At 44.1% G+C, this 27,563-nt stretch overlaps 1 protein-coding gene across 27 annotated transcripts in view; it reads right to left on the bottom strand.

Moving 5' to 3' along the window:
• The window catches only part of ZMYND8 (zinc finger MYND-type containing 8), a 148,413-nt gene that overhangs the window by 71,992 nt on the left and 48,858 nt on the right, over window positions 1-27,563 (bottom strand). For 17 of the 27 annotated variants that reach the window (XM_050745139.1, XM_050745131.1, XM_050745143.1 and 14 more), the window contains 6 exons: window positions 17,334-17,552; window positions 12,578-12,691; window positions 9,854-9,946; window positions 7,948-8,035; window positions 4,964-5,019; window positions 965-1,042 (listed from right to left, as the gene is read on the bottom strand). In XM_050745139.1, coding sequence (XP_050601096.1) covers window positions 965-1,042; window positions 4,964-5,019; window positions 7,948-8,035; window positions 9,854-9,946; window positions 12,578-12,691; window positions 17,334-17,552 — 648 coding nt within the window. The remainder of the gene's footprint in view (window positions 1-964; window positions 1,043-4,963; window positions 5,020-7,947; window positions 8,036-9,853; window positions 9,947-12,577; window positions 12,692-17,333; window positions 17,553-27,563) is intronic. The other 10 variants (XM_050745141.1, XM_050745150.1, XM_050745152.1 and 7 more) reach the window with 1 other exon arrangement.

Raw genomic sequence — 27,563 nt, 5'->3', positions numbered from 1 at the left:
TCAAAAGGCTGAGGCAAGAGAATCACTTGAACCCAGGAGGTGGAGGTTGCAGTGAGCCAAGATCACGCCACTGCACTCCAGCCAGGGCAACAGATCAAGACTCCACTTCAAAAAAAAAAAAAAAAGAACAATGACTAAACCAGGGTTGGGTCCTAGCTGTACCATTATTACCTGGGCAGGCACGAGCAAGACATTTCACCTTTCTGTGCAACAAACACACAGAGACAATGATGCCAGTACCTTCTGTCACATTTGGATTAAATGTGCATCATACCTAGCGTCTGATAAGGGGGCAGTATTTTGCTACCTTTATTCTTTATTGAAGGCTATGCAGAGCCTTCGCTATTCCCATGTTAATCTCCAAAGACACGAAGAGATGAAAGTGTATTTTCTCAACTTTCCTTGCCTAATCTTGCCTCCGAACCCATACCAACCCGCCACCCCCACTAACACACACACCAGTGCATCCCAACAACGTACTTCTCTCTGCAGTACCCCAGTCTGGAAAAGGCAGATACATGGGGAAACTAGGGTGACTTTATTTCCCCAAGGAACCATGTTTTGGAGGAACTATGGAGTTAATCCAGGGAAGTATTTTCAAACCTCTTAAAATAGAACCAACATGATTTGTAAATCACACACTGATTTAAGCTCATCTTATTATCTGAACAGCTTTGCTGCATCCCACATCTCTGATGAGCTCCCTTTTATGCTGCATCTTGCAGTCTGCCCAGGCTAATCAACCCAGGAAACCATGATGCTATCTCTGGCACATGAACTTTCAGCCTAAGAGGTTTATCCTACCTGGATTGCTTTCCCTCTGCCATAACTTCATCAGCAAAAAATTATCTTAAAACTCCATCCAAAGTTTCATCTAATAAGCCACCTGGAAAAAGCTGTCTCGGGGTAGTCATCCAAGGCACAGGGTTCCGTAAATGAAACAAGCAAAGTAAATCCAACTTACACAAGGCTCACAAAACCAGTTATCTCGTTTTTGGCAAGCAGCTAGATAACATTCTGGACATACTTCGATTTCATTCATCTGTAAAGCAAAAATACATTAGAATGTGTCACCCCAGAGGTGGATACCTTGTGGACCTCAATCCATGCTTGATGATTTTGAAGGTTACGATGTTTTAAAGTTCCACAGAGGGAACACCTTGGAGATGAATCCAACCGCTATGCATCACTCCCAGTGCTTCCACCCACTCCAAGCCATAGTCCTTTCTCTCTGGACCAGTGCAACAGCTAACTCCCCATGTCACCTGCTTCCACTTTTACCCCCATTATAGACATTCTCTGCAGAGCAGCCACAGCCATCTTTTTTTTTCTCCTCCTGAGTTTCACTCTGTTGCCCAGGCTGGAGTGCAGTGGCCCAATCTGGGCACACTGCAACTTTCGCCTCCCGGGTCCAAGTGATTCTCATGCCTCAGCCTCCCAAGTAGCAGAGATTACAGGTGTACACCACCACGCCCAGCTAATTTTTGTATTTTTTAGTAGAGACAGGGTTTCACTATGTTGGCCAGGCTAGTCTCAAACGCCTGGCCTCAAGTGATCCACCCACCTCAGCCTCCCAAAGTGCTGGGATTACAGGTGTGAGCCACCGGGCCCAACCCAGAGCCACCTTTTATAGAATAAAACTGATCCTGTCCTTCCCCTGCTTAAAAGCCCCCAGTGACTTCCCATTATACCCAGTAGTTCTCTGTCAGAGCACTTGAACCATTCCCCCCACCCACAGGGATCACACAGCAATGTCTGGAGACATTTTTGATTGTCACAAGTGGGCCAAAGGAGGGAGGGGGGACTACTGGAATCTAAGAGGTACACGATAGTCCCTGCAACTAAGAATTCTCTAGCCCTAAGTGTCAGCAGTACCAAGCTGAGAAACTAACAGTGAAGTCTAATGACCTGACAGGTTCCTTCAAAGCCACATGTGATCGGGCCTTAGCCCACCTGTCTGGGCTCACCTTGCAGCAGCTCCGTTCCCCAACCCCTTCCAGCCACTGTGGCCTGCTCTGCTTGCCAAGCTCAATTCTATGTCCACAGTAGCTAATTAATACCACGTTGCCCTATTTCATCTTCACTGACAACAATCTGAAAATTCAATTAACTTATTGTCCTTTTCTCTCATAAGAAAGTACATTCCCCTAGAGTAACATTGTGGCTTAGAGCCAAAGACCCCAGAAGCTCCCTTCTTGGATCTCAAGTCAGACTCCACCATTTACTAGCTCTGTGACTTTAGGGCAAGCTGCTTCTCTTCTCGGAGCCCCAACTTGTTGATATATTGAAGAGAAAAAAAAAGCAGCACCCACCACAAAGGGCTGTTATAAGAAATTAAATGAGATAAATGTAAAGTGCTTCAAGTGACAGAGTAATCAATTTCGCCCATTAACATTTATTGAAGACTTAAGAGTGTGCTGGTAGCATTCTAAGAATTCTGTAAGTATTAACTCATTTATCCCATACACCCCATGAGATAAAAAAAAAAATGAGACCCCAAAAAGTTAAGTAACCTGCCCAAGGTCTTACAGCAACAAAGTGGCACGGTCAAGATTTGAACCCAGGCAGTCGGGCTCCAAAATCCATGCAGGTCACCACTGCACTGATATTTGTTATTCCTTTCTACCATTATCAGCCTTATTCTTCTCTTTAACTCTTATCATCATGCAAGGTGCCATATATGTAATAGGTGCTCAATAATTATAAGAATAACAGACTTCACAGGTCAGTGAATAAGTAAGTGAATGAATGTGTGAACAAATGCATGGATGGCAAAGTACACCTCCTGCTTCTAGCCTACTTTACTTCTGGGCTGTTCCAAAGGAACATATCCAAAATAGCCCGTATGACTTGTCGTCAAGGAAATGAAAACTAAAATCACAGTAAGATGCCTACTATTTTTGTTTGTTTGTTTCCTGTTTTTTTTTTTTTTTTTGGAGATAGAGTCTCACTCTGTCGCCGAGGCTGGAGTGCAGTGGCACAATCTCGGCTCACTGCAACCTCCACCTCCCAGGTTCATGCCATTCTCCTGCCTCAGCCTCCCGAGTAGCTGGGACTACAGGCACCTGCTACCACGCCTGGCTAATTTTTTGTATTTTTAGTAGAGACAGGGTTTCACCGTGTTAGCCAGGATGGTCTCGATCTCCTGACCTTGTGATCCGCCCACCTCGGCCTCCCAAAGTGCTGGGATTACAGGCATGAGCCACCACACCCAGCCAGATGCCTACTGTTTTTACAAATTACATCGTTGGGGCAAGGGGGCACAAATATACATACAGTTTTGTAATTACAACTCCCAATATTGGAAAGGACATACCCTCACTGTAATTGGAACATCTGACATGTTCACAGCCTCATAGTAATTTTATTTCTAAAAATTAAACTAAGGAAATCATCAAACGCACAATGATATTCATCACCTTGTTACTTAAAATGCTGATAAAACTGGGTACTACTTAATGACAAGAGGAGTAATTAAATGAATGTCCATGAGTTGTACGTAATACTATACAGCCATGAAAAATTCTGTTCTTCCTACGAGTTTAATTACCTAGGAAACAGAGAAAATACATAAAATAAACTAAGTGAAAAAGCAGTTTATAAAACTCTCTCTATATAAATACACAGACATAAGCTGGGCTTGGTGGCTGAGGCCTATATTCCCAGAGTCTTCGGCAGCTGAGGCAGAAGGATTGCTTGAGCCCAGGAGTTTGAGACCAGCCTGGGCAACATGGCAAAACCCCATTTCTACAAAAAAAAAAAAAAAAAAAAAAAAAATTATTAAAAATTTAAAAAAATTACCCAGGCTTTAATTAGCTGAGTGTGATGGTGTACCCAGTACAATTTGAGACCCTGCCTCAAAAAATACATAGATAACTATATCTATATATAAATTTATATGGATAGATAACTTGTTTTCTTTTTTTCTCGAAGACAGAGTCTCACTCTGTCACCCAGTCTGGAGTGTAGTGGTGCTATCTTAGCTCACTGCAACCTCTGCCTCCCAGGTTCAAGTGATTCTTCTGCCTCAGCCTCCCGGTTTAGCTAGGATTACAGGCGTGTTCCACCACACCCAGCCAATTTTTGTATTTTTAGTGGAGACGGGGTTTTGCCATGTTGGCCAGGCTGGTCTCGAACTCCTGGACTCAAGTGATCTGCCTGCCTCAGCCTCCCAAAGTGCTGGGATTACAGGTGTGAGCCACTGCACCTGGCCAGGTATCTATCTATCTGGATATATCTATCTATCTGGATATATCTAGATCTAGATCTATATATCCTTATATAAAAAGATATGGATGGGTCCCAATGCTATCTGAACAGTTTTTCTTTATGAATGAATGAGAGCACACTGACACGTTGAAGGTCATCCCATCTCAGTTTTTTATTCTCACAATGAGATCTGATAAAGAAAGCCTCCCTCATACCATTTTGGCTGTGAGCCTGTCCCACAACCACCAGAGCGCCTCATGGCTCACATGCCTGAGATGTCTGTTCCATTCACACTATCACAATTATGGGCATTTGTAAGAAAACAGGTTCTCCTGGACACCTAGGCCACTCTCCCAGAAGCAGTCAAGGCCATGCCCTCAGATATCAAATCCTCTTCTGCAAGAGGACCAAAAGGCACCTGACACAATACCAGGCTGTGAGGCCAAGGTCAGAAATTACGAGTTCTATCTAGGCAATCAGGAAAAGACAGGAGGCCCAGTGCTTCCTGGTGACTCAAGGGTAAAAAACAAAAAATCCTTTCCATCTCCCTTAGATCACTGCTACAGTAAGGGTGTTTTATAATACATTGGGGCCGCTCTTTGTTCTTTTTACTTTCCTTGAAGAGTAGGGGTACGGCCTCAACAAATTCCAAAATCACCTTGGCTACCTAATAGGAGATTCTGCAAATGGAAACCTCACTGCCCCATCCCCTCCCTCTGGGTGCATCTAAAACAGGACAGTGGGAAACACATACCTCATGTTCACAGATTTTGATGACTACTTTCGCTATTTGCGTCAATTTGTGATTTCCTAAGGGAATAAGAAAATAGGATTAATTCTAATGGAAATGCTGCAACACCAGGCCTGGGGATTTTACTTGCACTAACAACGTGTTTACTTGCTTTTCCCCCAGGATTAAGCTTTTAAAGGCTAAAACCAGAAGTTCCTGGCTTCTAATAGTGATTCACATTATGTGATTCTTCCCATCAATGTCGATGACTCTTTGGCGCCTCGATGTCATCTTCTCTGCAACCGAGCAATTTATGTGGGTTTCTCTAGAGATCATAGATTAATACTTTTCAAATGCTTTGACACTCCAAAGGTTCGAATTAATGAAAAAAGGCCTTATTCTACCCATTGTCCCAGACGCCAGTCCAAGAAGAATCCAAGAGAAAGAAGAAGAGACATTTCTTGAATAGCTCTGGTGTGGCTAGTGCTTCAAAACACATTTTCTTCTTGGGCCAGATGTGGTGGCTCATGCCTGTAATCCCAACACCTTGGGAGGCCAAGGCAGAGAGATCACTTGAGCCCAGGAGTGGAAGACCAGCCTGGGCAACTTTTTAGCAAGACCCCATCTCTAGAAAAAAGCCACACACACACACACACACACACACACACACACACACACACACACACACACACATTTTCTTCTCAGCTCCTCAAGAAGCCATATTAGGAAGCAGGAATAAAATGTGCCCATTTAATGAATGAGTAAGCCAAGGTTCAGGAGTCATAATTTACATTACTTAGCTAAAAGAGTAACCATCTAGCCCCAGGTCTAACTCTACACTAAAACAGAGGACAAGATGGTCCAAAAGTCATGTCTTCTTTCAACGTTATGGTATTTTTAGAAGTTGTAAATTTGTTGACATCAAGATTTCACACACACAAACACACAATATACCTACATTTCTGGTTTGCCTTGAAAACTCAGAAGATCCGATAACTATAATCAATGGAGCACTGGAGCTGCCAACAGCAACCTTTCCAGTCCAGGTAGGAGTTCTCTGTTCTCCATGATCCACAGCACATCACTTGACCTGCAGCCTTCTTGGCTTGTGCTAATGTTTTTGTTCTTCTACCTGACCTCATCCACTTGTTTATATAATCTGATAGGCTGGGCCTTTCTATATATTTGAGTATATAATCTTTACATAAATTCTTTTTTTTTTTTTCTTGAGATGGAGTCTCGTTCTGTCACCCAGGTTGGAGTGCAGGGGCGCAGATCTCAGCTCACTGCAACCTCTGCCTCCTGGGTTGAAGTGATTCTTGTGCCTCAGCCTCCAAAGTAGCTGGGATTATAGGCATGCACCACCACACTCAACTAATTTTGGTATTTTTAGTAGAGACAGGGTTTCACCATGTTGACCAAGCTGGTCTTGAACCCGACTCAAGTGATCCGCCCGCCTCAGACTCCCAAAGTGCTGTGATTATAGGCGTGAGCCACTGCCCCGGCCCACACATTCTTAATGCCTAGTGCCTCACCTTTTTCCCCTCCTTTCACTCTCAGCCCTGCTATAGTTAATAATGCAGTATGTGTGCGTAAAGCAGATATACATATATCTTTCCTTAAACACTAGCAAACAGGCTGGCATGGTCTCTCACACCTGTAATCCCAACACTTTGGGAGGCCAAGGCAGGCAAATCACTTGAGGTCAGGAGTTCGACACCAGCCTGGCCAACATGGCGAAACCCCATCTCTACTAAAAATACAAAAAATTAGCCGGGTGTGGTGGCACATGCCTGTAATCCCAGCTACTCAGGAGGCTGAGGAACGAGAATCACTTCAACCCAGGAGATGGAGGTTTCAGCGAGCCAAGATCACACCACGGCACTCCAGCCTGGGCGACTAAGTGAGACTCTGTCTCAAAATAAATAAATAAATAAATAATCCTCTTTTTGCAATGAACAAAATATCTGAATAGATGTTTACAAAGACATACAAGTTACCAGTAAGCACAGGAAAAGACACTGATCATTAGGAAAAGGCAAACTAAAACCATCATGACATAATACTTTACACCTTCAAGAACAGGTAAAATTTAAAAGGCAGACAATATCAAGTGTTCGCCTTATATTGTGTGGAGCTAAAGAAAAATCTAATGTACCCTGCTGGCAGAATGTAAAATGATAGAACCACTTTGCAAAAACAGTTTGGTGAAACGTACTAAGTTAAATAAAAACCTACTCCCTGAGATGGCAACACCACTCCTAGGTATTTACCCAAGAGAAAGAAAAACCTATGTCCATGCAAAGACTTGCACAAGCAGATTCACAGCAGCTTATTCCTAACAGCCCAAAGCTGAAAACAACCCAAATATCCATCAGCATCAACCAGGTAAATGGATGAATGGCGGCATATTGATCGAATGAAAAGAAAAATCAGTCAGCAACAAAAAAAAAAGGAACCACTAATAACACATAACACAGATGACTCCTCAAAATATTACACTGTACGACAGCAGCCAGACACACAAGAGCACTACCTTGGACTCCAATTATATGAAATTCTACAAGAAGCAAAGCTAATCTACCCTAACACAAAGCAGAACTGTTGAGAGGGGTTCCTCTTGAGAGTGGGTTTCCTAGAAAAGGGCATGTAGGAGAATCCAACAGGCTGATAGGAATGTTCTGGATCTTGTGGTTACACATTTGTCATATTCAACGAACGTAAACATAAAATCTGTGTTTTATTTTATGCAATTATACTTCCATTAAAACAGGGTTTGTAGAAACAACACTAAAAGGTAGCAGCACCATGCAGCCACGAGCCACTTTAGATGTCAGCTCATACCTTAAAATGAACTTGGTCACTGCCTCCTATTCACACATATTAGCACAATCGATACACAAGTATTCTCAGTATGAATTACGAGCCTGATTTTTGATGAAGGGCAGGAATTTGTGCAACACATATACAGCATACTCTCTTTCTTAGGAGTCATCTAAGCCACTCACCCCCATTATAAATGATGCAGTTGTGCAAAATCCACTTTGCATCAGCCAGGAAGGCTTCTGTGCAGCCATACATTTTCTTTTTCGCATTCTGGGAAGAAAAGTGATAGAGCATAATCAGTGAGTCTAGACAAGCCACAGTCAGTGACTCTTGTGTCCCCACATAATTTTTGTAGCAGTCATTTGCCAAATCAATTAGTGTTCTTCCACTCATTTCCCAAGATGCTTCTTTTTAACCTACCACACACCAACTAAAGAATGCTTTTAATTTTTAGATCTATAACCCTATAAAAATGCACTCTTTGAATTTATCACAATAACTGGAATTTTCTCATCTTATAGTAGCTGTCATTTATCATGTAGCATCTTCCAATAAACAGGGTAGTTTATTTATTTACTTTTTTTTTTTTGGAGGTGGAGTTTTGCTCTTATCGCCCAGGCTGGAGTGCAGTGGCGCAATCTCGGCTCACTGCAACCTCTGCCTTCTGGGTTCAGGCGATTCCCTTGCCTCAGCCTCCCGAGTAGCTGGGATTAGAGGCATGTGCCACTATGCCCAGCTAATTTTAAGTAGAGACAGGGTTTCTCCACGTCGGTCAGGCTGGTCTTGAACTCCTGACCTCAGGTGATCCGCCCACCTTGGCCTCCCAAACTGCTGGGATTACAGGCGTGAGCCACCGCGCCCGGCCAAACAGGACATTTCATATATTTTTACATTATTTATTATTAGTCTTATGGTCTCACACAAACCTCACAATAATTTAATGAAGTACTTATTATCATACCCATTTTACAGAAAGGCAAACTGAGGTACAGTAATGTTAAGGAACGTTATCTAAAATTCCACAGCTCTTAACTTATAAAGTTAGGTTTCCAACTCCATCTCTTTTGAATGCCTCCTTTTTCCACCACACCATGAAGGTATGTGCAATTTCCTAAAAACAGACTAGATTTATGGTTTGGGAGTTATCAGGGAAGACAGTATGAAGTAATGTTTCTTCCTCATGGATGCATTTCACTGCCCATATTTTGCTGCAAACAGTTTGAAAATCAGCATCAGTTTGATGTGGACAATCTAAAGTGTTCCAAGTATAATTTTCAGCGTGGAATTTCAGCATCAACTTTTAAAACCTTCAGGCATTTGGCCGGGCGCGGTGGCTCAAGCCTGTAATCCCAGCATTTTGGGAGGCCGAGATGGGCGGATCACGAGGTCAGGAGATCGAGACCATCCTGACTAACACGGTGAAACCCTGTCCCTACTCAAAAAAATACAAAAAACTAGCCAGGCGAGGTGGCAGGCGCCTGTAGTCCCAGCTACTCCGGAGGCTGAGGCAGGAGAATGGCGTAAACCCAGGAGGTGGAGCTTGCAGTGAGCTGAGATCTGGCCACTGCACTCCAGCCTGGGCGACAGAGAGACTTCGTCTCAAAAAAAAAAAAAAAAAAAAAAAAAAAAACCTTCAGGCATTCAAGAAATATCCTAATCAGTAGAATAAGTCAAATTCTAAGAAGCCACATCTTTATTGCTAATCTGGAGGCTTCCCAGACACTTAATTTTCTCTTCTTCCTTCCTGCTGCTCTCATTAGCACCTCCGAAAGAAAGAGGAGGTAACGTTCAACTCAATCAAATCACTAACTCTTAGAAGCTATAGCTTTTGCAGGTAAAAAGCTAGAATCACTCGTGAAAGTATTACCAAAGAATTTCAACATTCCACTGCAATCTTGGAAGAATGTTACAAAAGAAAGACATCAGAGAATCAAGAGTTCTTCTATCCAAATAAAGGAGCAATGAAAATGCAGAGAAACAATTTAAGATTGTTATGTCCAACTTGAGATACAGCATGGGCAATGAGGGAAGAGCCTTAGGCGTCTCAGCTGTGGGCTACAATGGTGAGGTTCTTTGATGGAGGCCAACCTTTTCCAATGTACAAAGGTCCATTGGATGGAAGATGTATTCCGCATAGTCAGGGTGCTGTTCCAATGGAACGGGCTTCTGGAATGCATCTGTCTACAAAAGAGAAGATATGCACACCCATCATTACTATGGAGAACCAAGCATTAATGCTAACAAACGGCTTGAAAAACAGAGACAACTTTTCAGATAATAAAGTTCTGAAGGTTTCCATAAAGGATGACCTTAGGGAGCTCCAAATTGTCTACCTTCTAATTCTGCCTGGTTATTGATAATAATGAGCCCAACTGTGATCCGATTTTATTCTTGGTTTTCAATACACACTCAAGAAACAGATCCTGTCTTCTTACATTAAGATTGACAATTACAATATGCGCTGTAAGTTAAAAAGATGCTTTAACGAAATCAGCAACTTTCTCCTGACTGATTTGACGTTCAACAATTTATTTGAGAAATTAATGCCTTCTTCAATTTTTCTTCTTGGTCTTTAATTCTATGGATTGACAAGTCTACATGACTCATTCTTTTTGTAAACAGTCATTAGCACATATAATTTAGCCTATGAAAAATCGAAAGTAATTCCTTGCCACACTCAACATAAAAATTATACCATAGCAAAAAAAAAAAAATTGTGCAAACCAAACTAAGCAAACTAGTGCTTCCACTGATTGAGATTGTATTTAAAAGAGCCTAATTTGTTAAAGGTTCTCAATTGAAGGGTATCCAATTGGCATGCTCTAAATTTTTTTTTATCATCTCATCAAAATTTCAGAATATAATCTCAAAGCAAAAGCTTCTTTTTTATTAAAGAAATAAAACCACAGTGACTAGCCCCAAGAATCTAAATTTAGCCCCAAGAATCTACACTTTTGTACAGTAATGGATTTAGACAGCAAATTCTCAGGAGTTCTACAAAGGGTCACCACTAGCCCCTATGGTGCCTTTGTGCAAATCAGGTACGGGGCGCCACATCCGCAAGTTTCTCTAGATTCGTCTGTAGGGGCCAGGCGCAGTGACTCACGCCTGTGATCCCAGCACTTTGGGAGGCTGAGGCAGGAGGATCATTTAAGGCCAGAAGTTTAAGACTAGCCTGGCAACATAGCGAGACCCTGTCATTACAAAAAACCAATAATAAAAAAGTTAGCTGGGTGTGGCGGTGTGTGCATCTATAGTTCCAGCTACTTGAGAGGCTGAGGTGGGAGCATTGCCTGAGCCCAGGAGGTTGATGCTGCAGTAAGCTATGATTGAGCTCCAGCCTAGGCAACAAAGCAACAGTCTGCCTCCAAAAAAAGAAAAGAAGGAAGAAGGGAGGGAGGGAGGGAGGGAAAATATTCATCTATAGAAAAAATGTCATAATATGCTTATTATATTGTCAAAATAATATTACTTTCAAAAACAAGTTATTTTTCTGCCATTTTCCTGAAAAGTATTATGATACATATACAAACCACAGTGGCTATGGTATAACCTGGGATTCAAAACAGGTGGGGCACCTATGTGAGGTACACAACTGGCCAGCCCTGCCCCACATGCAGATTTTCCTCAAGGGGCAAAGGCTGTATATCAAATCCCATCTCAAAATTGAAGGAACTAACCAAAATCTCACCCTCTATGGAAAAGTCACTGATTGAGTTTTCCTTGAAAGTTCCATCATCAGATCTGGGACATACATAAACTGTGTTGTGCTCAGCTTCCTCACTGAAATGGATTTTCCTAACTCCCATGGGAAGGAGCACAAAGCTCCCCTTGCTGGGTGCTGTACAAGGTTTCACTTTGCAACCAATCAGAATTTTCAATCCCCCTCAATGTTTTACTACGTCATTGCCCAAATGATGCAGTTTGGTTCTGTGTCCCCACCCAACCTCATCTCGAATTTTAATCCCTACATGTCAAGGGAGGAACCTGGTGGGAGGTGACTGGATCACGGGGGTGGTTTCTCCCATTCTGTTCTCGTGATAGTGAGTGAGTTCTCACAACATCTTGTAGTTTAAAAGTGTCTGGCACTTCCCACCCCACTTCTCTTGCTGCCATGTAAGATGTGCCTTGCTTCCCCTTCACCTTCCACCATCACTGTAAGTTTGCTAAGGCCTCCCTAGCCATGCAGAACTGTGAGTCAAATAAACCTCTTTTCTGGCCAGGCGCAGGGGCTCATGCCTGTAATCCCAGCACTTTGGGAGGCCGAGGCTGGAGGATCTCTTGAGGTCAGGAGTTTGAGACCAGCCTGGCCAACATGATAAAACCCCGTTTCTACTAAAAATACAAAAAAAAATTAGCCCACGTGGTGGCGGGAGCCTGTAATCCCAGCTCCTGGGGAGGCAGAGGCATGAGAATCACTTGAACCTGGGAGGTGGAGGTTGCAGTGAGCTGAGATCAATCACACCACTGCACTCCAGCCTGGGTGACAGAGCAAGTCTCTGTCTCAGAAACAACAAAAAAACAAAAAACCTTTTTTCTTCATAAATTACTCAGTCTCAGGTAATATCTTTACAATAGTGTGGAAAGAGACTAATGTACCAATTAAACTCCTTTGAGACATACAGTGCTTACTACTACAGAGAATTAACTGAATGGCATCATACCTCATGTGTGATTTACACATACTTGAATTTGGGGACACAAGGAGGCCCAAAGAATACGTCAGGTGCCTAAAAAGCTAAGCTATTAACAGAACAAAACATATGTCATTACATTCATTTACGCTTATACCAAGAGGAACTTTCTTCTTACCCCTGGCTGTTTCATTTTCTGAATGGCAAACTTGAGCAGGTAGGATAACTGTTCAATGGTGAGCATTGTCATGGCTTTACTCTGGGTCTCGATGCATTCTGCTACTGTAATTTTCTACAAGTCAAAGTCATACACAAATGTCCGGTTAGAAAAAAGAAATTACCATCCATGTACTGATTTCTATTTTTTCAGCCAACTCACGGACAAAAAGCAATTCTCATCCAAATGAGACTTGTTGTTTCACTTAGCAAAGACTCCTGGAACAAAATGTAACAGATCTACTGGAACAAAATGTAACAGATCTACTGGAACAAAATGTACCGTATCAGTGGGTAACTATGAAAAAACCTATCAATCTCTTTCCTTATCAGGAAGCATTTTTAGCTCAGGAAGATGACATGATCTGAGAAAAGATGTGGGGTAGACAGGGGCCTGAAAAATCATCATTATTATAACCTTTAGGTTTCAGGAATGGGATATGAAAGGAAAGGCCAGGTGGGCATGGTGGCTCACACCTGTAATCCCAGCACTTGGGGAGGCTGAGGTGGGTGGATTGCTGGAGCCCAGGTGTTGGAGACCAGCCTGGCAACATGGTGAAACTCCATCTCTACAAAAAGTACAAAAATTAGCCAGGCATGGTGGCACACGTCCATAGTCCCAACTACTTGGGATGCTGAGGTGGGAGGATGGCTTGAGCCTGGGAGGCAGAGGCTGCAGTGAGCCATGATTGCACCACTGCATTCTAGCCTGGGTGACAGAGTGAGATCCTGTCTCAAAAATATATATGCGTAAAAAAAGAAAGTAAAGGCCATGGATGATTTCAGGGTGATTACTTCACAGGATTAACACTTATCAACCATTTATCCTGATCCTCTTAAGGTTCTGGGCTGTCATTCAGGAAACTGACAAGGCATTAATTCAATGGCATCACTGATGGAAAGGGACAGACTTCCCTGCGGAAAGATTACAAGGGAAAGCAGTGGACTAATAATACCTATGACTTCATTGTCCATCTCCCTTACTTTGAACCCACCTAAGGCGCTGTGTCAAACTACAAAAGAAGCACAACCTAACCTAACCGTCTATCTCCATGGGCAATAGATATCAGCTCATAAGGGAAACTCCCATCAAAGAAGAGACCTAGAGGAACGTCTGAAACCAGATTCTGCTATGTAAATCTGGTACTATATCTTAAGGCTTCAGAATCCTTATGTAGCAGCAACAACAAAAATAGCAAATTCTGATCATGTCAGGAAACACTCTTTAACCATCTGTGTAGGGAGAGCTGAGAAAAGTTTTCTCCAATTAATTTGGATTCAGTTTCCATTTTTCACATCTCTGGGGCCTCCAAAAGGAACTCTCAGATGTGTCTCGTTGGTTGTCGAGGAAAAGGCCAACACAAGAGTCACTCGGAAGCTGAAAACAGTGCATGACGCACGCATCTATTTGCTTAGCTACCAGAGCCTGCAACATTCCGTCTTCCCAGTTGACTGCCATAACAACTCTTCCCTGGAAGAAATTCAGGGCCCTGAATCTCAAACACAGAGCACCTGTTTGTTTGAATCTGGTTTGTTTCCAGGTAACCTATCCATGGCAAACACTTGGGCTGCCTGCCGAACTATCATTCATTCCCTCTCACCCCGCACTCCTTCTTCCTGGCTGGCAGTGCCTGGTTCCCACAACACAAAAAGCACCACATAAGCAATCTTCAAGGCTTTTTTGTGCAAGGACTCGTGATGCAATACTGACCAATGAGCCCAGGGGCAAATCAGCTGGGGGATGATGGACAAATCTTTCTGCTGGATAAAAAGAGATGTAAGGAGAGACACCCTCCTTTTGGGAGAATTTCTGTCTATCCACACATAATACCTGAACCCCAGCAGCCAACTTATGGCTTGGAGAACGTGTCACCTCAACAATGAGATGGAAAGCGTCTGGCTCTAAATAAACTCTGGCCTGGCCCTGCCTCTGGGTTCTGATGATAATAAATCCATATTGTTTCAGCCCCCTTCCATCAGGAACTAGTGCTTGCATTAATAACTATTTTTTGTTGGCGGGGCACAGTGGCTCACACCTGTAATCCCAACAATTTGGGAGGTCGAGGTGGGAGGATCGCTTAAGCCTAGGAGTTCAAGACCAGCCTAGGTAACATAGCAAGACTCTGTCTCTACAAAAGACTTAGTAAGTAGCTAGGTGTGGTGGTGTGTACCTATGGTCCCAGGTACTCAGGAGGCTCAGGTGGGAGGATCACTTGAGCCCAGGTGGTCAGGGCTGCAGTGAGCATGATCTAATTACTGCACTCCAGCCTGGGCAACAGAAGAAGACCGTGTCTCAAATAAAAATAAAAGAACTATTATTTGCAGCAAAAGCATCCTATCAGAGCTGCTGTCATCTTTGCAATATCATTAAACAACTGGAAAAAGCTGGCCAAGACCAAAGAAAATCGGTGAAGGTTCCAGATCCCATGACAATGTAGTAGAATGGAGTCAGCCTCTGAGTGCAGAGGACAACGCCGCTGTACGATGCAAACCCTACATATTTCTCCATCTAGAGTAACCCAAAGAGAATAGCAGCCACCTTTTGCCATATTAGAGAGGACACCATTACAGCATCATCGTCATCATATTGATTTGATGTCTACTTTTTTTTTTGTATATTTCTTTTTTTTTTTTTTTTTTTTTTTTTTTTTTTGAGACAGAGTCTCGCTTAGTCGCCCAGGCTGGAGTGCAGTGGCGCGATCTCGGCTCACTGCAAGCTCCGCCTCCCGGGTTCACGCCATTCTCCTGCCTCAGCCTCCCGAGTAGCTGGGACTACAGGCGCCCGCCGCCTCGCCCGGCTAATTTTTTGCATTTTTAGTAGAGACGGGGTTTCACAGTGTTAGCCAGGATGGTCTCGATCTCCTGACCTCGTGATCCGCCTGCCTCGGCCTCCCAAAGTGCTGGGATTACAGGCGTGAGCCACCGCGCCCGGCCTTTTTTGTATATTTCTTATTTTTCTCCTCTCCCTACACAAAAGCATGACAGACACTGTCCTATAGCTTGCTTTTTTCCCTACTAAAGGCATCTGGATGATCTTTCCATTTCACACATAGAAAGCTTCCTCATGGCCGGGCGCAGTGGCTCAAGCCTGTAATCCCAGCACTTTGGGAGGCCGAGACGGGCGGATCACGAGGTCAGGAGATCGAGACCATCCTAGTGGCTAACACGGTGAAACCCCAGCTCTACTAAAAAATACAAAAAACTAGCCGGGCGAGGTGGCGGGCGCCTGTAGTCCCAGCTACTCGGGAGGCTGAGGCAGGAGAATGGCGTAAACCCAGGAGGCGGAGCTTGCAGTGAGCTGAGATCCGGCCACTGCACTCCAGCCTGGGCGACAGAGCGAGACTCCGTCTCAAAAAAAAAAAAAAGAAAGCTTCCTCATTTGAGATCAAACTCCAATGACCTTTTTTTTTTTCTTTTTTTTTGAGACATGGTCTTGCTTTATTGCCCAGGCTAGAATGCAGTGGCATGATTACAGCTCACTGCAGCCTCAACCATCTGGGCTCAAGTGATCCTCCAAGTTCACCCTCCCAAGTAGCCAGGACTACAGACACATACCACCATGCCTGGCTAATTTTTTAAAACTTTCTGTAGAGACGGGGGTCTCCCTATGTTGCCCACACAGGTCTTCAACTCCTGGGATCAAACAATCTTCTTGCCTCGGCCTCCCAAAGTGCTGGGATTACAGTCATGAGCCACCACACTCAGCCTCCGATGCATCTTTGAATCCAAGAGACATTCCACATTAAATAATTGTGGAGACGACATTTTTATTTTCAGCAATTCAAAACAAACATCAGAGTTGGGGGTCTCCAAGAACAGGAGCCACCTCAGAACGGTGGAAACCCTAATAGTTGGCTTAATAAAGGGTGCCTGGGCTTTGCTACATAGGAGGCGTACACAGTGCCCGACTACACCCGTGCACTGCTGCCTCCGGCCATCTGCCTAGAAGGTGTCCCCCAAATGGCTGCATGGCTCACTCCTCTCCTTCATCAAGTCTTTCTCAAACTTTAGTGAGACTTTCCCAGACCACCACATTCAAAATGAAAACACTTCGCACCCCTTTGGACTTCCTATTCCCATCCTGAATTTGTTTTCTTCACAGCACTTTTCTTTTAACTCATTATATGAAACATTATTTATTTTGGTTTTTGTCCTTTTCTGCTGGGGGAAAAAAAAAAAAAAAAGATGCATGCCTGTTTTTGTGCACTGTCGAATCCCCAGCACCTAACAGGCACTCAAGAAATACTTGTTGCACAAAAGAAAGCATCAGATGGCCACCACAGGGAACATGCAACCAAACGTGGTCTTCTCAGCTTAGTTACTGCTGATGATTCGATGATGAGGCAGGCAACAAAATCCAAGATAGAGAAGAACAGCACGAGATCTTTTCAAAATGTGTGAGCCATTCATGATTTAGGAGTTAATGTTCAAAAAGTTCCTCACAGAAGATGCAGAGATGATGACTACAGATCTCCAAGGAATCCAAGGACTCATGAGAAACCAGAAATAATATTCCGTGCAATTGTCTTTCCAAGAGCTGCAGTACTGCAGCCACTGCCGGTGGTGGTCGAGAAGCGGGTGACCCGGATAGAACAGGTGGAAAGCAAGAAATTTCTCTTTTCCATCTATCTGGATTATTTGTAAATTTAAAAATAAAAGGAAGAAAGAGAAAGGAGAGGAAACGAGGCAGGTAATGCATTCATTCATCAGGAACTAACCTCACATTCAGGACAAAACCAGTCCCCCTCTGGTTCCGATGTCAGTCTCAGACACTTAGCGTGATAAACCCGGGGACAGAGCTCACAGCAAAGGACTTGGCCTTCCCGGTGACAAACCCAGCAGTAGAAATCATTTCGTCCATCCTGCGGTACAACATCAACAGGGTCTGTGGTGAGTGGCTGCTTCATATAGTAAAACGGACCATGTCTTAGTTCTGACTGAAATGTAGGCAAGAAAGACAGGTTTGGTTTCAAAACAAATGTGCATTCTCAAAAGGAATTTGAACAAGTACATCAATAACAACAAAAGAAAATTACAGTATTTCACAAATTCATTAAAAAGCCAAACTATCTTACGTTACTAAATACTGCATTAGCAAGTTGTTAAAATTATGAAGATTTTTCTTTTTTCTATTTTAAGAGGCCACGATTAAAAGCTGGTATCTAAGAGTCACAAGGCAGCCCTAGCAGAACGGCACACTGCCTACAACCCAGATCTACCTAGGTTCAGATTTTAACTCTACCATTAACCAGGTGCATGACCTTGGACAAGTCTCTTAACCTCTCAGCTTCAATTTTCTCATCTGTAAAATGGAGATGATAATACCTAACACTTACTTCATGGTACTGTGTTGCTGTTAAATGGGGTGATATAATCTATGCCTACTGATCAAAATGCCACCATACTAACAGTGCTAATGTGGTTGGAAGCCCAGCTTACGGAAGTCCCAGTTTACAAAGCCAATAAAAGCGCAGTAGTTTGCCCCGGGATTCTTTAAATGGCAGACATTTAGAGAACAGATCAATAGGGTTTGAGTCACCAAAAAATGGTTATCTTTTTTTTTTTCTTTCTTCAGAGATGGAGTCTCGCTCTGTCGCCCAGGCTGGAGTGCAGTGGAGTGATCTCAGCTCACTGCAACCTCCACCTCCCGGATTCAAGCCATTCTCCTGTCTCAGCCTCCCGAGTAGCTGGGACTACAGGTGTATGCTACCACGCCCGGCTACATTTTCGTAATTTTAGTAGAGATGGGGTTTCACCATGTTAGCTAGGCTGGTCTCCATCTCCTGACCTCATGATCCACCCGCCTCAGCCTCCCAAAGTGCTGGGATCACAGGCGTGAGTCACTGCATCCGGCCAGTTATCTAATTTTTAAGTTTACCCCCAATACATAAAGTGTTTATGAGCCAACAAGAGGCTTCCTAAAGCCATAATTCTTGAACATGGTAGGTCCTTGTTTTTGCCAGGGAGCCATATCTCTTATTTGACATCAGCAATGGCAGAAAGATGAGATGGGTGGCCAACTCATGGGAGCTCGACCTCTTCCTGGTATATTATGGTATATTATGGAATATTATGTTATATTATGGAATCCAGCAAAGCCACACTTGAACACAAAAAGTCACTCAGGAGAAACTCATAATGAAAATGTCTATCAGAAATGAATACGAAATCCTATTTAGGAAGTATATGTGTAAGTCCAGTGGGAAGGGTCAAAACGACATGGTAACTAGCTGTGTGGTCTTAGGAAAGCGACTCAACCCACTTTGAGCCTCAATTCCCTGGCAATAAAACCATGGAGAACAGTTTAGCCACAACCATATTCCCCACCCTCAAATAACTCTCACTGTATAACACGTTTCTTTTCTGTCCTTCAGTAAAACATGATGGTGTCCTCCATAAATATCTTCTATGTTGTTGAGATACTGCATACTTTTTGATGATACTATGAATGGGGATTTACTAAACGGTTATCATTGATACATAGAAATGTTGTCAGATTTCTAATACCGACCTCATATATAGACAGTTCCAATAGTTTATTGACTGAAAATCATATAACTCTAAGTAACACCGGTTTTGTCTTTTCCTGTCTAAAACTAGAACGTTACTTTTTTTTTTTTTTTTTTTTTTTTTTTTTTTTTTTTTTTTTGAGACAGAGTCTCGCTCTGTCGCCCAGGCTGGAGTGCAGTGGTGCGATCTCGGCTCACTGCAAGCTCTGCCTCCCGGGTTCACACCATTCTCCTGCCTCAGCCTCCCGAGTAGCTGGGACTATAGGTGCCCACCACCTCGCCAGGCTAGTTTTTCGTATTTTTTAGTAGAGACGGGGTTTCACCGTGTTAGTCAGGATGGTCTCGATCTCCTGACCTCGTGATCTGCCCGTCTCGGCCTCCCAAAGTGCTGGGATTACAGGCTTGAGCCACCGCGCCCGGCCCTTTTTTTTTTTTTGAGATGGTGTTTCGCTCTTGTTGCCCAGGCTGGAGTGCAATGGCGCAATCTCAGCTCACTGCAACCTCTGCCTCCCAGGTTCAAGTGATTCTCCCGCCTCAGCCTCCTGAGTAGCTGGGATAACAGGCACCCACCACCACGCCCAGGTAATTTTTTGTATTTTTAGTAGAGACAGGGTTTCACCATGTTGGCCAGGATGGTCTCCAACTCCTGGCCTCAGGTGATCTGCCCACCTCTACCTCCCAGAGTGCTGGGATTATAGGCGTTAGCCGCTGCTCCCGATCGCATAATTCTTTAGCCCAGTTATTTCCCTGTGTCATATCAACTTTTAAGATAGAGCTCTACTTGGTTTCCAGGGAATACCAATATCACTGCTACAATATTTTTTCATGTTACATTTTCAGCATGCTGTTGCACACCATCTTCATTTTATCCTGACAATCACCCAAAAAGGTACTAAGAGCACTCCCTAATGAGAAAATCAGAAATCAAAAATGCTCCAAAATCCTTAAGTTTTTGAGCACTAACATGAAGCCACAAGTGGAAAATTCCACATCTGACCTCTTGTGATGAGTCACATATATTATTTAAAATATTGTATAAATTTACCTTCAGGCTATATGTATAAGGTATGTGATATGGTTTGGCTGCATCCCCACCCAAATCTTATCTTGAATTGTAATTCCCATAATCCCCACATGTCATGGGAGGGAGCCGGTGGGAAGTAATTGAATCATGGAAGTGGTTACCTCCATGATGTTCTGGTGATGGTTCTCACAGGATCTGATGGTTTTATAAGGAGCTTTTCCCCCTCTTCTCTCTGCATTTCTCCTTGAAGCAGCCATGTGCTTCAAGCAAAGGACGTGTTTGCTTCCCTTCCCCACCTTGATTTTAAGTTTCTTGAGGCCTCCCCAGCCATGCTGAACTGTGAGTCAAACTGCCTTCCTTTATACACATTACCCAGTCTCGGGTATGTCTTTATTAGCAGCATGAGAACAAACTAATATAGTATGTATGAAACATAAATGAATTTTAAGTTTAGACCAGGCACAGTGGCTCACGCCTGTAACATCAGCACTTTGGGAGGCCGAGACGGGTGGATCACCTGAGGTCAGGAGTTCCAGAACAGCCTAGGCAACATGGTGAAACTCTATCTCTACAAAAAATATAAAAATTAATGCACAAACCTGTGCATTAAGGCATGGTGGCACATGCCTGTAATCCCAGCTACTCAGGAGGCTGAGGCAGGAGAATCGCTTCAACCCAGGAGGCAGAGGTTGCAGTGAGTCAAGATTAGGCCACTGCACTCCAGCCTGGGTGACAGGGCAAGACATCATCATCTCAAAAAAATATATATCTACGTGTTTAGGCTTGGGTCCCATCTTGAGATATCTCACTATGTATATGCAAATATTCCAAATTAAAAAATAAACAAATAAAAACTAAAAAACACTTCTGGTCCCAAGCATGAATAAGGGATACCCAGCCCGTACTAGTCTTACTTGACATGTAGAAAAACTTGGTTACTTGGTTAAAGAGATTTATCTGACCTTGGAGCCCAGAGCAAAGACTCAAACCTGGGTCTCCCAGCACACCCTCTCTTCCCTATAGCCCTCACAAGACAATGCTGAATCCAGGAGAGCCTGTGTTGACTTAGAGACCCCCTCAGAGAACATTATCTGTAATGCAAACTAAGTTCAGCTTAATGCACAAACCTAGAGGGAAAAAACATCTGAAATATAAGATGACTACTAAAAACCTGACAGAAGGGGACATGAACAGCATCCAGAGCACGGGCTCTCAACCTTGGTACTGGTGACACTGGACGGCAGAAAAGTCTTTGTTGTGGGAGACGTCCTATGCATTGCAGGGCAGATAGCATACCTGGCTAGATTCCAGTAACACTCTAACATTGTCACACACATAAAATTAGGACAACCAAAAATGTCTCCAGACTTTGCCCAATGTCCCTTGGAGGGCAAAACTGTCCCTAGTTGAGAACCACTAATGTAGAGGGTCTGCTATCTGCCTAGGAAAACGGTTGCTTTGAATTTATTGTAGGGGTATGCGGATGCTGAAGAGGAGATGGGGGAGGAGCAGCAGGAAGGGGAAGAGAGGGCGGGGAATTCCTGTTGAAAGATAAACTATACATACCAAGCATGCAGAATTATTTCCCTTTTTTCTTTCTTTTTTTTTCTTTTTCTTTTTTTCAGAACTATTTCTAACCTCAGTGGGGTCTTCAAGGATGCTACTGTGGTTTTTGTAAAATAACACTAAGCTGTATTTTCAGTATCTGACTTCTTTTCAGTAAGTTAATAATAGGATAGGAAGAGTTGTTAAGAAGCTAGAAGAATCGGCCAGGCGCAGTGGCTTACGCCTGTAATCCCAGCACTTTGGGAAGCCAAGGCGGGTGGATCACCTGAGGTCAGGAGCTCGAGACCAGCCTGGCCAACATGGTGAAACCCCGTCTCTACTAAAACTACAGGTGGGTGCCTGTGGTCCCAGCTACTCAGGAGGCTGAGGCAGGAAGAAGTGCTTGAACCCGGGAGGCAGAGGTTGTGGTGAGCCAAGATCGCACCATCGCACTCCAGCCTGGGCAACAGAGCGAGACTCTGTCACAAAAAAAGAGAAGCTGGAAGAATCAAATATGACTGCTCATCTCCCTAACCAGCAACTCAAGTCCTCTCTGTCTGATATTAGCCGAGGTACTGATCCTTCAGAATTAAGTTTCTCCTGGTGCTCCCCTCCCAACCCCACTACCCTCTGGCTGGGGCTGGGTGCCCCTAGGAGGATCCTGAGGACAGCCTGGCTGCTCCATACTCTTTTCAGAAGATTTTCTCCTTTCCTGAAGCAGCAGCAGTTGCTGAGAGCTAGATGCCTGGTTAATCTCCTTATCAATCAGATATTTTCCTTATCTGCTGCTTGTAAGTGTTTCCTGTTCCATAAAAATAATCTGATAACAAATATGGAACATTTTATAAAGGGAAAGCAAATCATTTCTGAGTTATTATTTTTTTCCCCTACATGTATAGTATGTGTTACCAGTCTGATAACTAGGGAAACAGGTTGCAACCTGTGTTATCATGGAATATTTGCAGGTTATTATGGGATACTGCAGAAGAGAAAATCTTCTTATTTCCCTACTCCTTCCACAGGCTGGCTAACAAGAAAATAGAAAAGGCCCTGTCTATTTGCTTCTGGAATACCTTCAATGATACCAGGAAACGGCAAACTTTTCCTATAAAGGCTTCTATAAGGATAGTAAATACTTGAGGCTTTGCAGGCCATTAGGTCTCTATTGCGAATACTCAATTTGGCCACTGTAGCGCAAAAGCACGCACAGATAGTACATAAGTGAATGACTGTAGCTGTGTGCCAATAAAACTTTACAAACACAGGCTTCAGGCAGCATCTGGCCCACAGTCTGTAGTTGCAGACACCTGGTCTACATAAACCAGAGTATGGGTTCTCTGGCTGTGTGTGAACACAAGGTCCATGTGTGGAGTATGAGGACCATAGACTCCAGTTCCTACAGAGGCCACACAGAGGCCATACCTGAGTGAAAAAAACCATAGCTTCACCTCTCATTCTCCTACATCTGGTAAAAGCATGAATACTGTGAAGTATGTAAGAAAAAACCACCTAGCCCTGGAGTGTGAGGATGCACTGGCATTCAACCTCAAAGTGGGGAAGACAGCAGGACTGGGCAGAGCTCAGACCCAACTTACAGAGGCCACCCACTCAGCTCCAGTGATCCAGCGAGTTGGGCAAACACACACACTCCTAGTGTTGCCTGACCTTGGGGAGAAACTGGCAATCCCTGCACTCCCCTGAACTGTCTCAACTGTTAATACACTGTCTCAGCCAAACAAAAGACTTCTGTGGGCCTGGTGCAGTGGTTCACGCCTGGAATCCCACCAATCTGGGAGAATGAAGTGGGAGAATAGCTTGAGCCCAGGAGTTTGAGACCAGCCTGGGCAACAAGACCTTGTATCTACAAAAAGTTAAAAAAAAAAAAAAAATTAGCCAGGCATGGTGGGGCACACCTGTAGACCCAGCTACTTGGGAGGCGGAGGTGGCAGGACTGCTTGAGCCCAGGAGGTCAAGGCTGCAGTGAGCCACAATGACACCACTGTACTCCAGCAGCCTCGGCAATAGAGCAAAGCCCTGTCTCTTTTTTTTTTTTTTTTTCCCCTGATACAGAGTCTCACTCTGTCAGCCAGGCTGGAGTGCAGTGGTGTGATATTGGTTCACTACAACCTCCGAGGTTCAAGTGATTCTCGTGTCTCAGCCTCCCGAGCAGCCGGGATTACAGGTGTGCACCACCACGCTTGGCTAATTTTTGTATTTTTAGTAGAGACAAGGTTTCACCATGTTATTCAGGCTGGTCTCGAACTCCTGGCCTCAGGTGATCCGCCTACCTTAGCCTCCCAAAGTGCTGGGATTACAGGCATGAGCCACCAAGCCTGGCCCTGCAAAGCCTTGTCTCTTTAAAAAAAAAAAAAAAGAAAGAAAGAAACAAAGAAAGACTTCTGTGAAATGTCCTAGTTTTTAGGACAATGTGTGGGCCCAAGAAAATAAGTACTAGCCACTCATTCATGATATGTAGACACCCTATACTCAGAGAAGGTGAAGAGGGGCCCCATCATTTCTTTGCTGTATTTGATCAAAGACACACCTAAGGCCATTCTGTACAAATCTGCTGGCACGTTATTTCTCAATCCTTTAATGCAAGGGGAAAAAACCAAAACACCTCCCAAAAGGACGTTTGAACTCAAATGTGTCAGAACTAAAGAGCAGAGTGGTATTTATCTGTAAAGACCCTGACGTCATTTTGGGCAAGGTATTTCTTGCCCCATATACTACAGGACATCCATTTAGCAACCTGACCCTCCTTCACAAAACGCCGGGAGCATCTTCCCATACATTCTCAAACCCTCCAAAGGGTGAAAACACTGGACCAAAGGTCTTCAGAAAATGCATGGTAAACCTTAGGATGCTTTTAAACCCTGAAAATAAAATGTGTTTTAAAGCTCTTCTTTAAACTTCTGGCCCGGTGCAGTGGTTCATGCCTGTAATCCCAACACTTTGGGAAGTTGAAGCAGGAGAATCACTTCAGCCCAGGAGTTCGAGACCAGCCTGGGCAAGAAAGTGAGACCCCATCTCTATAACAAAATCAAAAAACCAACCCGGTGTGCCAAAAGGGGCTGAAAGTCCCAGCTACTTGGGAGGCTGAGGGAAGAGAGAACTGCTTGAGCCGGGGAGGTCGAGGCTGCAGAGCCGGGGAGGTTGAGGTTGCAGCGAGCCATGATCATGTCACTGCACTCCAGCCTGGGCAGCAGAGTGAGAACCTGTCTCAAAAAATAAAAATAAACTTCCCTAAAATGAATTCCTAATATATGATAAATGGGTGGAATAGGGACCAAACTTAAAACTCATCCCATATTTCCACATGGTAATAAAACATCTCTATCCAAATGGAATATGAATTATTTGTCTTTTTTTTTTCTTTTTTTTTGAGACAGAGTCTCACTCTGTCGCCCAGGCTGCAGTGCAGTGACACAGTCTCAGCTCACTGCAACCTCTGCCTTCCAGGTTCAAGGGATTCTCCTGCCTCAGCCTCCCAAGTAGCTGGGATTATAGTCCTGAGCCACCACGCCCAGCCTATTTGCTCTTTATAAGGTGCGAATGGCTTTCTTTCTAGAACAATGGAACAAAGAAGAGAAACTAAAGTGAAGAAAGAGAGGAAGACAGTGGAGAATCTTCACATATGCCAAAGTCAAAAGAACGTGGACATGGCAAGAAATTCAGAGACGACAGGGAAGGGTGGGGAGTGTGGCAAACAATCAACCACAGGCCTGTGTCTAAAAGGGCAGGCTTGACTTAGCTCCAGCTGTTGCTAGATTTTGCTGAGTGCTATGGTCTGAATGCTTGTGTGCCTCCCAAATTTCTGTGTTGACATTCTAACCCCAAGGTGATGGCATTAGAGAAGTGGGGCCTTGAGAGGTGATCAGGGCCCTGCCCTCATGAATGGGATTAGTGCCCTTATAAAAAGGGACCCCGGAACTTGGTCAGGCGCAGTAGCTCACGCCTGTAATCCTAGCACTTTGGGAGGCCGAGGAGGGTGGATTACCTAGGGTCAGGAGTTCGAGACCAGCCTGGCCAACATGGCGAAACCCCGTCTCTACTAAACATACAAAAAAAAAAAAAAATTAGCCAGGTGTGGTGGCGCATGCCTGTAATCCCAGCTACTCAGGAGGCTGAGGCAGGAGAATCGCTTGAACCCAGGAGGCGCAGGTTGCAGTGAGCTGAGATTGCACCATTGTACTCCAGCCTGGGCAATGAGAGAGAAACTCCGTCTCAAAAAATAAACAAATAAATAAAGGGACTCCGGAGAGCCCAGGTACTCAGGAGGCTGAGGCAGGAGAATAACTTGAGTGTCTAACTTGAGCAATATAGCAAGACCCCATCTCTTAAAAGAGGGTAGGCCAGGCACAGTGGCTTATGCCTAAGGTCAGGAATTCAAGACCAGCCTGGCCAGCATGGTGAATCCCCATCTCTACTGAAAATACAAAAATTAGCTGGGCATGGTGGCAGGCGCCTGTAATCCCAGCTACGCAGAGGCTGAGACACAAGAATCGCTTGAACCTGGGAGGCAGAGGTTGCAGAAAGCCAAGATCGCGCCATTGCACTCCAACCTCAGCAACAAGAGTGAAACTCCGTCTCAAAAAAAAAAATAAGGCCAGGCGCGGTGGCTCACGCCTGTAATTCCATCACTTTGGGAGGCTAAGGCAGGTGGATCACAAGGTCAGGAGTTCGAGAGCAGCCTGGCCAAGATGGAGAAACCCCATCTCTACTAAAAATAAAAAATTTAACTGGGTGCAGTGGCAGATGCCTATAATCCCAGCTATTCAGGAGGTTGAGGGAGGAGAATTGCTTGAACCTGGGAGGTGGAGGTTGCAGTGAGCCAAGATCATACCACTGCACTCCAGCCTGGGTGACAGAACAATTTTCAAAAAAAAATATTGGAAAACTCAGTTTCTCAGTCACTTGCCATTTTCAAGTACTGAAGAGCCACATGTGACCTGTGGCTACCATCTTCGACATGAGGTTTTTTTTGTTTGTTTGTTTGTTTGTTTGAGATGGAGTCTCGCTGTCACCCAGGCTGGAGTGCAGTGGCGCCATCTCAGCTCACTGCAAGCTCCACCTCCCAGGTTCAAGCAATTTACAGGCGCACGCTACCACGCCTGGCTAATTTTTTGTATTTTTAGTAGGGACGGGGTTCTTGCCACATTGGCCAGGCTCGTCTCAAACTCCTGACCTCAGGCGATCCATTCGCCTCGGCCTCCCAAAGTGCTGGGATTACAGGCATGAGCCACCGCGCCCGGCCGGACATGAGCATTTTTACAGGAATTGTTTATTTCATATATAGATTGTATGATTATTCTACTTAGCAGAGAAACTGACTTTATGTTTCATTTTTAATATTGCTATTTATGGCATTTAGCTCAATATTCACAACCCTGTGAAATTCATGGTAGTAGTATCATTATCCCCATTTCAGTAGATGAGAAAACTAGGCACAAAACAGGTTAACTTGCCCACAGCCACACAGCAAAAGCAGGGCTGGCATTTCACTATGTAATTTTGAGAGTGAAAATAGATTCATGCTCAGAAACACACACCTCTCACAGGCCTGGGTATTTAACCATTGCTACGTCTCCTTCCATGGAAGCAACAATCTTGTTTAATTCAACTTTCCATCCCCAGGGCCCACTCCTCTACTCAATAATGCACAAAATGGATGAATGCATCCCTAGGAATCACTGCTGAAGAACAAGTGGCATCAGAACCAGTGGGACACTGTTTCCTTCAGTGCTATGAGATCTGACTTCATAGTCCAGGGGGATAGATACAATCCACCAGTAAGTCCACTAAAATGCCTCTCCATTTTTGTAATCGGAAGAGTATCTAGCCTGCCCCAGAGAATTCTAAAGCCGGAA

The sequence above is a fragment of the Macaca thibetana genome, chromosome 10, assembly GCF_024542745.1.
Source record: "Macaca thibetana thibetana isolate TM-01 chromosome 10, ASM2454274v1, whole genome shotgun sequence".
NCBI lineage: Eukaryota > Metazoa > Chordata > Mammalia > Primates > Cercopithecidae > Macaca > Macaca thibetana.
This window is presented reverse-complemented; position numbering and strand designations above follow the sequence as displayed.